Genomic DNA, 17,193 nt, shown 5'->3' on the forward strand with positions numbered 1-17,193 from the left:
GCCCCACCCTTACCACGTGGGCCAAGTCGGGGAGGGGCGGCTTTCCGGAGGAAAATTGGGGTGCAGGTGCCAGAAAGGGGTGTTGGCAGGAAAGAGGCCGGCAGTGCATGTTCCCGCACCCTTTCCAGGCTTGTCGTCCGGCCGCTGTGCTCTGGGAGCTGATCTAAGGATGTACAGACCCAACTCAGTGAATTCCGGCTGCCCTACTTGGAGGTGACGTAGCTATTCCCAATTTAAAAAGAACCAAAGCTGAAAACCTATGTCCGCAGACAAACTTGTGCGTGAGTGTCCGTTGCCGCATTACTCATAATGGCCCCAAATGGAAGCTGCCCAAAGAGCCACTGACCCGTGAAGAAGGGACACACAGATGTGGTGTCCACACAATGGAGTATTGTTCGGCCCTGAAAAACTATGCAGTTGTTGACCCGTGAAGAAGGGACACACAAATGTGGTGTACCCACACAATGGAGTATTATTCGGCCCTGAAAAGCTATGCAGTTGTGAGGCATGTTGCAGCGTGGAAGAGCCTGGAAAACACACTGTAAGTGGAAAGAAACAGGAAGACAAGGCCACGAGCTGTACGATTCCATTTATAGGAAATGTCCAGAACCAGCAAATCCAGAGAGGTGGGAAGCAAAGCGGTGGCTGCCAGGGGCTGGGGGAGGGGAAGGGGGCGACTGGTAGTGAGTAGGTGGTTGGTTTATTTTGAGGAGGTGGGAATGTTCTGGAATTGGATAGTGGTTGATGTTTGTACGGTGCTATGAGTGTACCAAAAGCCACTTTAAAGGGGTGAATGGCATGGTGTGTGAGTCTCTGCTTAAAAGGAGAGAAGGAAACGCGGGGATGACGGGTTGGGGGCTCTGCTCCAGGCGCGCTGGTGAAGGGTCGGCAGGTCAGACCCGCCTGCCCCGTCTGTGCTGTGTGGCCGCTGCTCTTCCGGCCCCGGCTGCACAGGGGACAGCTGCTCGCAGGGGTCAGCAGGTTGTGAAACTGAGAAGAAGCCAAGTTACTGTGCATCACTGAATCAGCGGTACCACGATCTCAGAGAGCGCGAAGAAGGGGAAGGGCCGCCACGCACACGGTGACAGGCTGCTTTGTCACGTGCAGTTGGTTCCCGACTTATAGGAAGAGGTTTCTAGACTCAGCAAGACACAGCCCTTCACCGTGCATCCCTATTAAACACACATTAAAGAGCGAGGAAAGTTAAGCAGGCTGGTGAGGTGTTGGAGGCGCTGTCAGGTCTGTGCTCTGTCCGTGTGTGGGGGAGGGGTAGGCAGAGGGAGGGGGCGGGGGCGGGGGGAGGGAGGGGGAGAGGGAGGGAGGGGGAGGGAGGGGGAGGGAGGGGGAGAGGGAGGGAGGGGGAGGGAGGGGGAGAGGGAGGGAGGGGGAGGGAGGGGGAGAGGGAGGGAGGGAGAGGGAGGGGGAGGGAGGGGGAGGGAGGGGGAGGGGGAGGGAGGGGGAGGGAGGGGGAGAGGGAGGGAGGGGGAGGGAGGGGGAGAGGGAGGGAGGGGGAGGGAGGGGGAGAGGGAGGGAGGGGGAGGGAGGGGGAGAGGGAGGGAGGGGGAGGGAGGGGGAGAGGGAGGGAGGGGGAGGGAGGGGGAGGGAGGGGGAGGGGGAGGGAGGGGGAGAGGGAGGGAGGGGGAGGGATGCTGCTTCTTAAATAGTGCGGGGAGGAGCCTAGCCGGCTGGGAACGCACGAAGAGGGTCTGACGCTCCCACTGCCCTCAGCCTATAGCCACGTGCTCCTCGGAGCTCAGGCCTGCTCCTGCACAGCAGCTGGGGTTTCCTTCCAAGGCCCTGTATCAGGGAAAGTGGTGTCCCCGCAAATTCACGTCCACCCAGAACCTGAGAACATGAGCTTATTTGGAAAGAGGTTACTGCAGATGGAATCAAAGCTGAGGCCGGAGATGAGCCCATCCTGGATTGTCCGGGTGGGGCCCGAACCCAGTGACAGGGTCCTTGGAGAGGAGGTGAGAAGCGGGGAAACACATGGGCAGGTGGTGGCAGAGCCGGAAGCCGTGCGGCCACGAGCCGAGGACACAGCAGCGCCCAGGACGCCGGCAGCGCCAGGAGCGGACGGGCAGCAGCACATCTGCCCTCAGAGCCCCAGCCCTGTGGCAGCCGGGCCTCGGGCTTCTGGCCCCCAGAACTGAGCGGACAAACTCCTGAGTTTTCAAACCCTGCTTAGTGGTGGTTTGGGCGGCTGCCCAGGACCCTGACACACCTCCCAGCTGTCCTCTGTGCCCACCCTGCCTTCCTGCGGTTCCCTAAACTAGGCCCAGGGCGACCTTCCCCACATGTGGAGGGATGGTGCCACCTGCCTCAGCGTCAGGGGCTTCTGCTGTGCTCGGGGGGCAAGTCCCAGCTCGTATCCCAGCCTGTGGGCCCAGCCCGCCCCGCCCCCCCTCACCCCAGGCCTGCTCCTGCCTCAGGGCCTTTGCTCACGCTCTTCGTGGCCCGCCAGCCCCAGAGCTCCCCCAACCCTCTACTTCCTGCAGGTCTCGCCCGTGCCTCTTCCTGAGAGATGCCTCCTTACTGAAGCCTCTGCAAAGCAGCCTCTGCCCTCGCCCCACTCCCCGCTGTGCAGTCTCCACCACCCGCCGTCTGGTACCTTCTCGTCTGTTCATTCCGGGCCCCCCTCAAGGCCGGGGGGCTTTGCTGTCCTGCCCTCAGTGGCTCTCAGCAGCAGCACGAGGGCCTCAGGAGGGATCCTCCACCTTTGAGGGGAGGCTGCCCCAGCCCACTGCCAAGGCGGCGAGGGACTGAGGGGACCAGCCTCTGCCGGGGCTCCAGAGGCCTGGTGTCCCCGGGTCTCCTGGGCCCTCAGCTCCCTCGCCCAGCCCTTCGGTGCAGGCTCCCCAGGGGCTGGTCCCGCGCTGCTCTCTCCCTGCTCTGATGCCCGTCCTGCTGACTCTGGAGGCTCCGGTTACCAGCCACGTGCTGCGGGCACGAGGCCCCTGCCACCCGAGCTCCGGCCTGTTGGAGCCTTTGGCCAACAGCCTCCTCCCTGGACAGTCCCGTGGATGAGCCACGCCAGGCAAACCCGTGTGTCCCCAGCGCCAGTGCTGAAAGAAGTACGTGCGTGTAGTAACCCGCACGTGTAGTAACCTGTGTGCGCGCACATATGCAGGTTGCGTCTACATGCCACCTTCCGGAGCCACGTTCAGCTAAACGTGCGCTCCCGCTGCGGTCCCCGCGTCTAGTCCGTCACCACAGGGATCACCCGGCCCCTCCCCTTGCCGACCTGGGACCCTGGGAGTCACTTGGGGCTCCTCTTTCTCTTTCTCTGTGTCTCTGTCTGTCTCCCTCATCGGCCCCTGAGCCCGGAACGCCTGGCCCTGCCCCCATTCGCGCCCTCTGCTCGGCGTCCCCTCTCCCCCAGGCCCACCGACCGCTGCCGTGGACCAGACCGTGTTGTCGGGCCTCCCGCCTCCAGGGCTTTGTCATCGCCTGGCTCGCGTGCTGAGCCCGGGCCCACGCCGGGCTGGAGGGCGCTGGCCCCTGGAGTGGGTTTTGCGTGCCGAGTTGAGAGATGGGAGGCCCCGTGCGCTGGCTGCGTGGACGGCTGTGGCCTGGCCTGTCAGGGGGACTCGGCACCGGCCCCAGACGCCAGGTGGGCAGCCCCCGACCCGCGGGCACGGAGCGGGGTGGACGGCTGGCTCTCGGAGGGCCCGGCATCCTTCGCACCTTTTGTGGGCAGCGGAGCCCGATTTCCCTGGGGCTTGGCCTGTGTCCCTCTCTCGCCCGGGGACCTATGGCCACGCCGTGCCCGCCGAAGCCCCTGCCGGCGCTGAGCCCGGACAGAGCTGGAGGAAGACGGAGCAGGGCAGCCGCTCGCCTGCTCCCTTGCTGGGAGGTGGAAGGGCCGCTCCTACTGCCCTGCCCGACTCCACCCTCGGCCAGGTCAGTGGAGACGCTCTCTGCCGCTGCCCCCCCGACCCCCGACCGTCGTCAGGGACGGGCTGTGAGGGTCCCCCGAGGAGCTGAAGGCGGCTGAGGGAGGGGCACCGGTCAAAGGCAGGACGATCTGAAGCGTGTGGGCAGCAGGTGACGGAAATATATCAACATTGGCCCCGGAGAGCGACAGATGTCCCTCCTCACGGTGCAGCGGACAGTGCAGGGTGAGGGCTGCTGGCCGGCCTGTGAGAACTTTCTCTTCATACTTTTTCAATAAATCTAAACGTGTTCTAAAGCTTATTACAGAGAAGATAAAGGAGCTTTCTGTACAGGTACAGAAGTAGCTCCAAGACGTAGAGTAACTGCAGGCGCAGGGGAAGCAGGCACGCGGTTTGCTTTTCTGCGTGTAGGAGACGCGGATGCAGATGTGGGCCGGGCGGAGGAGACCGTAATTTCCCACTTCCTTGTAGTTGTAAAAAGCAACTTGAAAGGACACACGAGGAAGTCATATTTAACCAGGTGGAGGAATCACTTATTCAACACAAATGGAACCCCAAACTGCTGAAAGCCGCCTGTCGGTGCGGCCGTCGGATTGAGCTTCCAGCCCCTCCTGGCAGCAGCCCGGCCCCCTGCGCGCTCTGGGTGGCTCGCTCCCGCTGCCCGTCTTCTCATCTCTCTGGGAATCTGGGTCACGGACAGCAAGCTGATCTGGACGCAGGTCTCACCCGGGCGAGTGGGGACATCCAGGCAAAACCTCACTGAAAGCTGGTGGGAATGTGGTTTTTAAAAAAATATTTTATTTTTGGCTGCGTCCTGTCTTCATTGCGGCGCGTGGGCTCAGTTGTCCCGCACGGGTTTAGCTGCCCCGCGGCACGTGGGATCTTAGTTCCCCAACCAGGGATCGAACCCTCGTCCCCTGCCTTGGAAGGCAGATTCTTAACCTGCCACCTGCCTCTCCTGCTTTGCGGGGGCTGAAATGGCTGTGGCCTCACGCCCCGGTGCAGGGCTGGGGGAGCGGGACAGGCGACCCCTACAGCCGTCCCCATGCTGCGCGACACCCACGCAGCAAGTGTTAGAGGCCAGTGACAGACGACAAACAGTAATGAACTCACAAGCCAAACAAGGAAGAAACTGCCCACGGTGACTAGCTAGAAAAGGTGTTTTCTTCCCATTTTATTTGATAATACATTTTCACAGAAACAGGATATTATTTACAAATATACAGGTAAGAGACTGCTGGTCAAAAATCTTAAACCTAAAATGTCATCAAAAATTAATTTACAAAACCCGCCAACCGTCCAGGAGCCCCAGCAGGATGTCTGTGCAGGACGGGGCTCTCTGCTCTGCCAGCTCCTGGGGCCCCAGGCCCAGTCGCCCACGGCCGAATCTCAGGAGGCACTGGTCTGCATGTTTTTGGAAGCTGCGAGCATCGCTCTTACTTTGGCCATGAGGTCCTGTGCGAGGAGAAGAGGGCATCCCTGAGGGCTCCCGCTAAGTCTCAGGAAGGGGACGCTCCACACAGGGAAGTAGCTCGTGAATGTGTTAACGGGTGAAGACCGAGGAAACTGGGGGCAACGTGCTGGGTGGCTGGGGACACACCCAGGCAGGCTCAGGGCCCAGGAGGAGATGCTCAGGCCTGGCCGGGAAGGAGGAGACGGGGCTGACCGGAAAGGGGGGCCCAGGGACCAGCTGCCCTGGGCAACGCTGACACCACCGCCTCCAGAGGACCAGCTGGGACCCCCGTCAGGACCCACAAGATAAGGGGACAGGGAGTGGAAACCAGCCCCCTTAGAAGAAGATGGGAAGAAAGAGACCCTCCCGCCTTACCTGAGTGATTTTGCTCTGCACGGAAGAAACAATTGCTGAGGAGATCTGACCGTCTTTTTCCTGAGAAACTCCCCTAACGCAAGTAAACAGAGAGGTCAGAGGCTTAAAAAATACTTTAAGGAGGCATTTTGTTTTACTTGTTTCCAGTATCCTTAAAAAAGAAATCAACATTATAAATATATTTCACTTTTATGTTTTATGTAACACGTTTGAAATATTTCATAAAATGCAACATTACTCAAAGATATAGGGCTTCCCCGGTGGCGCAGTGGTTGAGAGTCCGCCTGCCGATGCAGGGGACGCGGGTTCGTGCCCCGGTCTGGGAAGATCCCACGTGCCGCGGAGCGGGTGGGCCCGTGAGCCATGGCCGCTGAGCCTGCGCGTCCGGAGCCTGTGCTCCACAACGGGAGAGGCCACAGCAGTGAGAGGCCCGCGTACCGCAAATAAAAAAAAAAAAAAGATGAAGAAAAGGACAAAAGCACAGAAAGCGGGCGCCACACTCCCAGAGCCTGACCACAACCCGAGTGGGCGCCTCTGGTGCATCGTGAGGACTTTCGGGCCGTGGACACGACACACAAGTGGTGGTCGGGGCCTGTACTGAGTCACGTTTTACCTTTGAAGAAGCTGCACCTTAGATTCTGACCCACCTCAAGTGAGCTGTGGCCTCTGCTACTCACCCACCAGCATCGGAGCACCGTAACGCACACTTGCGGAAGCAGGGGGTTTACAGGCGCGATGGAGGACCTGATCCCCTGCCCCCGACCCCCGCCCAGGCTCTGGGTGGGTGGGTGTGGGCGGGCGGCTTTTCAAAACAGGACTAGGTCTGGCAAATATCCCCCGACAACCACGGGCAGCCAGGCAACGGGGGTCACCTGCGCTGGCACGGGGAGACCGCGGGACGATCAGCGTGGACGCCGACATCCCCACAGCCTGCGTGGTCAGGAAGTGATGGGTTCACCCCTGCCCGCTTGGGCTGAGAGGGAGCGATGGGTGGGTGGGGGTCCTGGGCCCCTGTCACCGCGGAGTCCAGTGCCCGACCCCCTCCTTTGGTCACACTGGGCTCCCCAGCTCCCACGCCATACGGCCCACGTGAGCACAAGGCACTACCGGCAGGGAGCCTGGAGAGACACTGGTTTGGGAACCGGCCGCTGGCACACTACGCGGCCGCCCCACACCCACTCGTAGGGTTCCCCCTGCCCAAGCGCGGGGCGGGTGGCCCGGGGCGGCCTCTGGACCCACCCCTCCGTGTGCGCCCTCTACTCATCTGGAGCCCGAGTGACACCCGGAGGGGGTGAGGCGCAGGGCCTGGGGCCGGGGGTCTGCCAGCCCGCCCCTTCTCAGTGCCCCCCCCCCGCCCCCGTAGCCCAGAGGTCAGGGCGGGGTTACCTGGAGCGCTCCTGGCTGGAGCCCCGACTCTCCACAGGAGAGATGCTGGCCGAGTGCCGGCGCGCGGCCTGCTTGCTCGGGGAGGCTGGCTGCGAGCCGGCCTTGGACTTGGTCCGCGACCGCGAGCGCCGCTTCTTCTTCTTCTCGTGGGGGCTTCTGGAAGGAAAGCGGTTTTAGACAAAGGCACAGCGCGGGCTCTGAAGGAGCTCTGGGTGCTCTCCACGGGACAATTCAGCAATTTCACCCACCCTTCTATACACATTGACTCCTTTTCAAAACCAAACACATTTAATTAACTTGAAACGGATGGATATAACAAAATAAAAGTCGTGCAGAAGTAACTGCACGTGGACCACCTTCTCGCCAGAAGTCCTGCAGTCAGATGCCTGTGGGTTTAAAACACCATCAGCACTTTATCTGCATTTAAAATAACCCAAGATAAGTAACCAAGCGCTGTTTGTACTGCTTGTTCATTTACGCTGACTTCATGGGAATTTCCAACCAGAAGTGGAAAATCATCAAAACCCAGCACTGCGAGCACAGACGCTAGGCGTGTCCCTGTGGCCTGAGGCTGACGGCCCCCGGGGCCACCCGCTCTCCCACCGCCCTCGCGGCCGCGCCTCGCTGCCCGCGTCCTCGCGTCCTCCGAGTCGCCAAGGCCCGTGACTCCACATCAGAAACGACCCCCAGCCCCTCCCCACTCCAGCCCCGCAGCCCGCACTCTGCCTGGGCCCAGCGCCTCCCGCCCAGAGGCAGCTCTCACTCCACTCCACGCCCTGCCCTGTGACCCCCCCTCCCCACGGCCCTGAAACACAGCAAGAAAGAGGGTATGTGTAGGCGGTGGAAGCGCTGCGGTGCAGGCCCCTGTCCGCTTCTCCTGAGACCACGGTTGCCCGCCCTTCAGAACCCGCCGGCGCCTGGGCTGCAGGCCGCCCTCCTGCTGGGACCATCTCCTGGAAAGTCTCTGCAGGCACAGGTCACCGCTGGTTTCATCAGCCCCCGTCTCAGTTTGTCGCTCCCCGCTTCCTCCCGGGCTGCGACTTGCTGCAAAGCACTAGAGGGTGGATCCCTGGCCGTGGGCAACTGGGCGACAGGACGGGAACTGGACCTCGGGAGACATTGCCCGATGCCCACGCCCTCGTCCTCGGAGCGCGGTCGGAGGGTGGGCGACGGGCTTCTGGTGCTGTCACTTCCCTGCGTGCCGTCACTGCTCTAAACACGGACGTCCTGGGTCACCGCCTGCACAGCTCACACTCCTCCTGGTTCCTCGGGACTCAGGTGGCTCACAGGCCCTTCCCAACCTGGAGACACCCCGGGGCCTGTCTACACGCCCACCCACCCCACTCGTCGGGGCACCTCCCTGGGGCGGCTCCCGCGGACCCCTGGTGCAGGAGGCTGCTGGCCAGCGAAGCAAGCTGACCGTCCCGCCGGGCAGGGCGTGGCTTTCTGGCTCTGTCTCAACAACAAGGACCTGGCCCTGGGTGGTGGCAGCTGGGCAACTTCAGTTCAGCTGTGGGAAGTGTCCCTGGTGCGCTGGTCTACGTGCAGGACAGGAGCAAGAGAAGTGGTCCACAAAGAAGAGGCTGTTCCCGGTGCAGGGTACACAGAAGCGGGAAGTGCACACCATAGGCCTACTTCCTACACTGCAGACGTTTTGTGACTTTTTGTCACATGGCTAGGATTTCAAAAGCAGCAGCAAATAAAACAATAAATATTTAGGAGCACGTGGCATACGTCCCGAATGATTTCAGCCCCAAATCCGGCTAAGTTCCTACGGCTGCCTACGTGAATTAATTAAAGGTAGGTGAGCAATCCTGAACTGTAGATCACGTTCAATTTCACTACAACTTGATCTCATGACAAAACTTTCTAAGCGTTCGCTTAAGGAATTAACTCATCTTTTTGCTTTTTAAATTGAGGTGTGCTTTATATCCAGAGAAATGCAAAGGTCTGAAGTGCTATTTGCTGAGTTTTGGCAGACATGGTGAAACCCAGACCCGTCACGACTAGGAACACTCTACCATCCAGAAGCTTCTTCCACTGATGCTCTCAGGCATCTGCATCCCCTGCCCCACCATCCCAGATACCCACTGCTCTGATTTCTACCACATAAATGGAAACTCAGATAAACCGGATCACACAGTGCTAGTCCTCTGTGACCGGCTTCTTCCGCTCAAGCAGTCTGACTCTGAGATTCCTCACGAGGGGGTTCTTTTCGCGGCCGGGTAGTGTTACACCGTATGAATCTGCCATCACTGGTCTTTTCGCGGCCGGGTAGCGTTACACTGTATGAATCTGCCATCACTGGTTGAGGCTCTCCTCTGTTAACAGACATTTGGGCTGTTTCCGGTTTCTAGCAATTACAAGTCAAGTTGCGTCTGTGGTCAGATGTTTATGGCGAGTAAACACCTGGGACTGGCACGGTCAGGCCATGGAGCAGTGTATGTTTAACACTGTAGGAACCCGCCAAACTGTTTCCCAAGCGTTTCAACACTTAGTAATGTCCGTCTGCTTGTTTCCAGCCATTCTTGTCAGTGTAAAGAGCGCCTCACCGTGGTTTTAACCTGCATTTTCCCTGACAGGTGACTAAGGAAGCTGAGCACATTTTCATATGCTACCTTCACTGGCTATTTAAATATATTCTGTTTTTCCACCAAGGTATTTGTGGTTTATTTATCAAGAGAAAACTATTCCTTAGCCCAGATATGCATAGTTCATAGTTTCGAAACACAAGCATGTGACAAACTCCTGTGGAACTCAACCCAAAGAAATCCTTTCCATTCCAAAATAACTTTGCACTCTAAGAGATACCGGCCTTCCGCATCTCCTCAAAATCTCTTATGGAACCGTAACTTCTGTAGACATCTGCATGTGCCTTCTTTCTTGGTTCAACCACAGCAAGCTTACAGACAGCTGCGACACCCGGGGACACAACGAACGCTCCAGCAGTAGGAAAGTGCAGGCGCTTGGCCAGGAGGCTGCCCCGCTGAGGCCTCCTTACGGGACGCGAAGCTCCTCTCTTCCACAGCTCAGTGACAACAGCCTTCCAGGCCGATGGAGAAATGGACCTGAAATACATTGTTATGAAATGTCTTTCAAGCCCTCTGCCCCTCTTCTAATTGGGTTGCCTTTTTGGAACTGACATAGGCCTCTGTCAGAGATGCACATTGCAAATCTCTCTCCCCGTCTGGGGCCTGCCGATGCACTTTCTTAACTGTCCCTTTTGAATGAAGTTTTTAATTTCAATGAAGTCAAATTTATGATTTTTTTCTCTTATGGTGGCATTTTCTACATCCTCAGGAATCTCTGCCACCTCATAAATGTATTCTCCTTGTTTTCTTCAAAAACAGAATGGTTCTAGTTTTCATGTTTAGGTCTGTGATCCATCTTGAGTTAAGCTTGGTATTCGGGGTACAGGTCACTTTTCTTCCATTCTGATGTCCAGTTGTTCAATCAAGTTTTGCTGCAAAACGACTTTTCCTGCCTGCACTGTTTCGGCTCTTCACCCTTTTAAGGTGTGCAGCGCACGCCGTCTGACTCCTGTGGCTCTCTTAAGTCCTGAATTGGTATGAGAGTCTCCAACTTAGCTTTCAAGGTTGTTCTGACTGCCAGTCAGCGTGCCGAGGGCACAAGAAGCCGAGGGCGTTCTGACTGGGACCGTATTGGGCCTACAGATCCTTTTGTGGAGAAGAGCCATCTGCACGACACTGAGCCCTCCAGTCCATGAACATGGACTCTCTCTCCATTTATTTAGGTTCTCCTAAACATCTTCTCTGAACTGTTTTGTGATTTTCAGTGTAGAGAGATCTTATACACACTTCCTTACATTTATCCGTAAGTAGTTTGTTTTTTTGATACTGTTCCAATTAGTATTGTTTTTAACTTCACTTTTCGGTTGTTCTAGGCTAGTATACAGAAATAAACTCAGAGGTTCCTTAATAAGAAGACACACTTTTACGCTCTCCTTTGAAATCTTTAGGGCTTCTATTTCTTTTTTCTTGCCTTACTGTCGAGGCTATGAATTCTATTACAGAGCAGACACCTTGGCCTTGTCTCTGATCTCAGGGGGAAGGCACCAGCAGGTGTGATGCTAGCTGTAGGCTTTGCAAAGATGTCCTTTGGGAATTCTCTGCTGGTCCAGTGATTAGGACTCCACACTTCCACTGCTGAGGGCCCGGGTTCAATCCCTGGTTGGGGAACTAAGATCCCACAAGCCACAGGGTGTGGCCAGAAAAAAAAATAAAGATGCCCTTTACCAGATGGAGAAAATTTCCTTCTATTCCTGCTTTGCCAAGTTTTTTTTTTCCCCTTTTCTCTTTTTAATGAACAGGTGATGAATTGTGTCAAATATTTTTTCTGCATCTATTGAGATGCCATATGATTTTCTTCACTTATTCTGTCAATACTGTGAATTACAATGACTGGTTTTTGAATGTTAAAGAACCTTGCATTTCTGAGACAAACCCCATTTGGTCCTGATGTATTTTATCCTTTTAATTAATTGCTAGACTCAAATCAGCTAACACTCTGTTAAGGATTTTTGCACTTATTTTCCTGAGAGTATTAGTTTATGAATAAACACATGCGTGTGCACACACATCCACCCCCCCAACAAAACACACCACACTCCACACCACACAGATGTGCACACGCTGTCCGTCTGCTTTAGGATGGTCTCATGCGGTGAACTGGGCAGTGTTCTCTCTTCTACTTCCTTTGAAGTGTCTATAAAATTGGTTATCCCCTTTTTCTTGAACGTTTGTTAGACTCTACTGATAAAAGTCATCTGGGCCTGGAGTTTTGTGGAAAGGTTTTAAATTATAAATTCAGTTTATTTAGCAGATGTGGAGCTACTTAGATTTTCCATTTCTTCTGCTGTCCATTTGGTAGTTTGTTTCTTTCAAGGAATTTGTCCATTTCACCTATGCTGTTAAATTAACCGGAATGAGATTTATTTTCTTATTATCCTTTTAACGTCTATAGGGTCTTTCATTCTTGATCAATCTAAAAAAAGATTTATCATTTTTAAAATTATTTTCAAAGAACCATCATTTGCTTTTACTGTTTTCCTCTGTGAGTCTGTTTTCTATTTTGTTGATTTCTGATCTTACTTTTATTATTTCCTTGCCTCTATTTACTTTGAGATTAATTTGTTCCTCTTTTTCTAGCTTAAGACAGAAGATTGGGTTTTAGACCTTTCTTTTTTTTTTCTAATAGAAACACTTAAAGCTACTAACTTCCTTCTGAGTACAGCTGCAGAAGGAGTATGTTACATTTTCATTATCATTCATTTCAACATATTTTCTACTTTCTCTTGTGATTTCTTCTTTGACCTATGGGTAATTTAAAATGTGTTAACTTCCAAGTATTTGGGGACTTTCCAGATACCTTTCTACAGATTTTTATGTGTAAGAAGACATACTCTGTATCATCTGAGTCTTTTGGAATGTGCTGGGACTAATTCAGTGTTACAGGGAACGATTTAGCCTGCTGACTGACCCACGTGCATGTCACGAGAGTGTGCATGCTTCACTGCTGGTGGTAGTGTTTAGCTGGTCAACAGTGCTGTTCATATTTGCTGCATCTGTAGTGTTCTACTGCCTGCCTTTCCCTTTAGTTCTGTCAGTTTTGTTTCAAGTATTTTAAAGCTCTTTTATTCAATGCACACATTTAAAACATTATGTCCTCATGAAGAGCTGGCCCCTTCATCATTATGAAACTGCCTTCTTTATCTCTAGCACCACTTTTTCAAGTCTGCATGGTCTCCTGTTAATACGGCCACACCACCTTTCTTCTTATTAGCACTGTACGGTGTATCTTTTAGATCTTAACCTATTTGTATATTTAAAGTATCTCTTATAAGCAGCTTAGTATTAAGTTTTGCTTTTTAATGCAGTCTAAAATCTCTGCTTTTTAACTAGAGTTTTTAGTCTGCTTACATTTAATGTAATTATTTGTATGGATGGTGTTAACAATCTTCTTGTTTTCTAGCTGTCCATTTGTTCTTTTTCCTCCTCTTCCCCACTTTTCTGCTTTCTTTTGCATTAATAAAGCATTTTTATGGTTCTCTTTAACAGTCTCTATTGGATTTTTAACCTTTTTATTTTTACTGGTTGCTCTAGAGAATTATGATATGCATCTTTCGATTGTCATAATTACACTGAATTAATAACACTTCATGTATGATACAAGAACCACAGAACAGCAGCATATTCCCATTCACTCACTCAACAAGCGTTTGCTGATGTGCTCGGTGAACGCTGAGCTGTAGGGATTCAATGCTAAACCCTGCCCCCCACCCTAACCAATCACATACTATTTATTGTCATAAAGTAACCGGGACTTCCTGTTGGAGTGTACTGTAATATGATTTGGCTAAACATTTTCATGAATTTTACTTTTAAAAATATTCACTCTCCCAGATCTGGATCTCCAAACGCTAAAAGGAACCAGGATTCCTAGGAGAAACAGCTGACCCCAGGTCTGGGGCAGGGAAAGCACAAGCTAAGCCTGGAATATCCTGGGCCAAAAGTGACAAAGTACTCAAAGAACAATGGGGCCAAATGTGAGACAATGTTACCATCAAATAAAATATAATGGCAACGGACTGTTGCACAACAAATAAAAAACAAATCCCCAAACCCAAAGTCCACAGTGATACTAAAACAAAGGGGGGTGTTTAGAGAAGAAATGAGGAGAAAGCTGCTGGCCACAGGACACTCACATTGTTCCAGTGCCACCCCACAGATGACTTGTTAGTTCAAAGAGGAAAAGGTATGATTACACAGCAGACACAACCTTAACCAAGTGATCAAACTCAGTGTCACTGGCAAAGGGACAAAGGGACACTTGTGTGCCTCCTGGTGTGATGCAATGGGAAGTTACACAACATCACTATAGAGTATTCTTGCTAAAAATACTTAACATGAACACAGCCAAAAGGACACAGTAAGACAAATCCAGAGTGTGGGACCTTCAATGATACAGGTGACCTGGGCTTGTCAAAGTCATGAAATATACACTCACAGGAGGGCATGAGGGAGGGAGGAAGAGGAGGAGAGAGAAAGGAAAGCAAATGTGGCAAAACGTTAACACTGAATCACGCTACAAGTTACATGCAGATGGGTGTTTTTAAGTAGTAAGTTAAAAACTTTCTAGTAAGTTAAAAGTTTTTCAAAAATAGAAGTCAGGGGCTTCCCTGGTGGCACAGTGGTTAAGAATCCGCCTGCCAATGCAGGGGATGTGGGTTTGAGCCCTGGTCCAGGAAGGTCCCACATGCTGTGGAGCAACTAAGCCTGTGTGCCCCGACTACTGAGCCTGAGCTCTAGAGCCTGCGAGCCACAGCTACTGAGCCTGCACTCTAGAGCCCGTGCTCCGCAAAAAGAGAGGCCACCGCAGTGAGAAGCCCACACACTGCAACAAAGAGCAGCCCCCACTTGCCGCAACTAGAGAAAGCCCGTGCGCAGCAATGAAGAACCAACGCAGTCAAAAATAATAAATTAATTAATTTAAAAAAATGTTAAGTTAAAAAAAAATAAAATAGAAAAAAAGTCAGTGAAAGAAGCACTCGGTGATCAGCCTGTAGAAATAATCCTTCAAATCTGGCAGGAGGCACTTCCCCTCAGTTGGGGTGACCTGACGGGATTAAAGTGACCCTGACTTGGTGGACGGATTAGTCACCTGCTGCCACACTGAAGCAGAGACCCCGAAGCTACTCCGAGTAGAAGGTTGAGGGGACAGCCTGATTGCTGGGTAACAAAACGCGCCTGCTAACAGAACATGTTCCTGGCCTACAGAAACTCTGGGTTTATAACCAAGCCCAGGAAATCGACCAGTAATCGTGCACATGTTCACCTCTACTGGGTTCCTCCTGAGTCCACCACTGTCCACGACCCCTGAGTCAGGTCACAGGCTTGATCCCATCTATCAGGGCAGGGTAGCTAGGCCCTGCAGTAAGTTGAGTCTTAACTTCTTTTATCTGACTTACTGAAGTTCTGATGATAGCACAAGCTCTGATGAATCCTAATATAATCACCGTCTTCTCTAGTGATAGCTCTTTTAATGCAAAGGTTAATTTGAGGGCAAAGCAAGAACTCTTCTGTTAGGAGAGATCTTCGGCTCCAAGGAATTAATTTTAGACCATGCCCTTTACATATACCAAGGGTGACGATAAATTTCAAATGTCAATTACTTGCATAAGGAATAAAATTTAAAATGGACTTCAATTTTCATCATTTTATCCTGCAACAGTCACGTATGCTTAGCGTGGGAGTTCCAAGGCACAAAATGAAATTTATAAACAGACAGAGTGAGTCTGTACATGAAGCCTTCACTGAAATATATCAGTTTTACAGCTCCTTTCCTGATTTTTCTGTTTTAAGAAAGAGATGACATTTTATCATTTAATGGAACTATTGCATAACTAGCCAGACTGCAGGAACGTTTTTCAGTTAGAAATGCCTTTCAGAACTGCTCCTGCATGTACACATGTAGCTGATTCCCTTTGCTATACAGCAGAAACTAACACAACATTGTAAAGCAACTACACTCCAATAAAGATGTTAAAAAAAAAAAAAAAAACTGCTCCTGTTGAGGATGTCTGCTGATGGAGGGGCGTCTCTGAGGCAGGTTTGGGTGATGGCTGGGTTCATTTGTCCAAGAATGGTGGACACCTGCAATGCAGATTTGTCCTCTGGAAGACCTGGAAGGTTCTGGAACCCCGGGTGTCCTGACACTCAGCAGCATGGCATCATGAAGTCTGAGACTACGATAGGCAACAATGGCGTCTTGCCCTTTTCTGGGTGCCTTGGTCACCGGGCCAGCAATGCTCCTTGTCTACCTACCAGAGCCGGGGCCTGCCTTAACTCCAGTGCAGGGACACAAAAAATGGGAAGCCCTCATTTTCAGAGAGAATGGAAATACAGAAGCCAAGTGACAAAAAGCATTCAGGTGGCATCACCCAGGCTGGACGGGGCGATCCCCAGACGGCGCCCCTCAGCTGAGAGGGACACGCCCACTGGCCCACCGGACACGCTCCTGGCTTGGGCCCTGTGTCTCCTCGAGGCAGTGGTGGTGCCAGGGCCTCTGGTGGCAAAGGTCAGCCCCGGAGCGCTCTTCCTGGGAGCGGGGGCAGGGGCCCTGGCTTGCTGGGCGTCCAAGGCCCAGACGGGGGGAGATGGCGACATGGGAACCAGCCTCCCTCACTCTCCTCAACTAGACAGGTCTCTCCTAGAGGTCAAGGGGCCAGAGGACGGGCCCTCTCCCTGCTCGCAGACCCCACGAGGACCCTGCGGCACTCTCCTGGGAGCTGCAGCCGAGGCGTGGCCACCTGGGCAGCAGGAGGGATCCACCTGAGATCTGAACTTCAGATCCTCCTTGTCGGTCGCCCCTCCACTCCTTTCCCTGCTCAACACGTGAAGGGGAAGGAGCTGCGTGTGGGGGTCTAGGGGCAGCTAGGCTTGGGGGAAATGTGGCCCCAAGAGCTCCCAGCAGGGCCAACCACCTGCAAAGACAGACGTGTTCCAGCACAGGCAAGCACCCTCTGCTTCTGAGCTCCAGAGCAGTGAGAACGCTGCCAGGATGACTCGGGATCGGCCAAAGCAGCTGCTCCCCGGCTCCGGACAGCTCTGTGCCGGAGACGTGGGAGCCCCACCTTCCAGCGCAGGTCCCGTGTCTGCGGAAGCTCCGCCGCCTACCTGGACCGGGTCCGCTTCCTGCTGACTCCAGGGCTGTTACTCATTCGGTAGGCAGTGGGGACACTCCTGTCCTCCCGCCGTCTCTCGGGGGAGTGTGCTCGTCTCCGAGGGGACCGGGACCGGGACCTGGCAGAGGAAAGCAGGCATTTCAGTCCTGTGTGGGGTGGGCAGGGGAGCACCTCCACTGCTGAGACGGAGGCCAGCCCTGGCCTGAGCCCGTGGGGCGTGGTGGGTCCCTGCCTGTCCTTTCAAGGCCCACCCCCAGCCTCCCTACTCTGCTGACCCGGAACTGGATCCAGGCTCGGAGGCAGAACGCTCATCACACCAATGCTAAGCTTCTAAGTGGGGCCCAACTCGTGCTGAGGCTGGAGCCGTGGGCTGCTGGTGC

General features: G+C 53.8%; 1 protein-coding gene across 2 annotated transcripts in view; it reads right to left on the reverse strand.

Moving 5' to 3' along the window:
* Window positions 1-5,050: 5,050 nt before the first annotated feature.
* SFSWAP (splicing factor SWAP) overlaps window positions 5,051-17,193 on the reverse strand; it is an 82,505-nt gene continuing 70,362 nt past the window's right edge. For both annotated transcript variants that reach the window (XM_082668207.1, XM_082668208.1), the window contains 4 exons: window positions 16,806-16,931; window positions 7,111-7,266; window positions 5,725-5,797; window positions 5,051-5,351 (listed from right to left, as the gene is read on the reverse strand). In XM_082668207.1, coding sequence (XP_082524333.1) covers window positions 5,286-5,351; window positions 5,725-5,797; window positions 7,111-7,266; window positions 16,806-16,931 — 421 coding nt within the window. In that variant the 3' untranslated portion in view covers window positions 5,051-5,285. The remainder of the gene's footprint in view (window positions 5,352-5,724; window positions 5,798-7,110; window positions 7,267-16,805; window positions 16,932-17,193) is intronic.

The sequence above is a fragment of the Grampus griseus genome (assembly GCF_964374135.1).
Source record: "Grampus griseus genome assembly, chromosome: 12".
Lineage (NCBI taxonomy): Eukaryota > Metazoa > Chordata > Mammalia > Artiodactyla > Delphinidae > Grampus > Grampus griseus.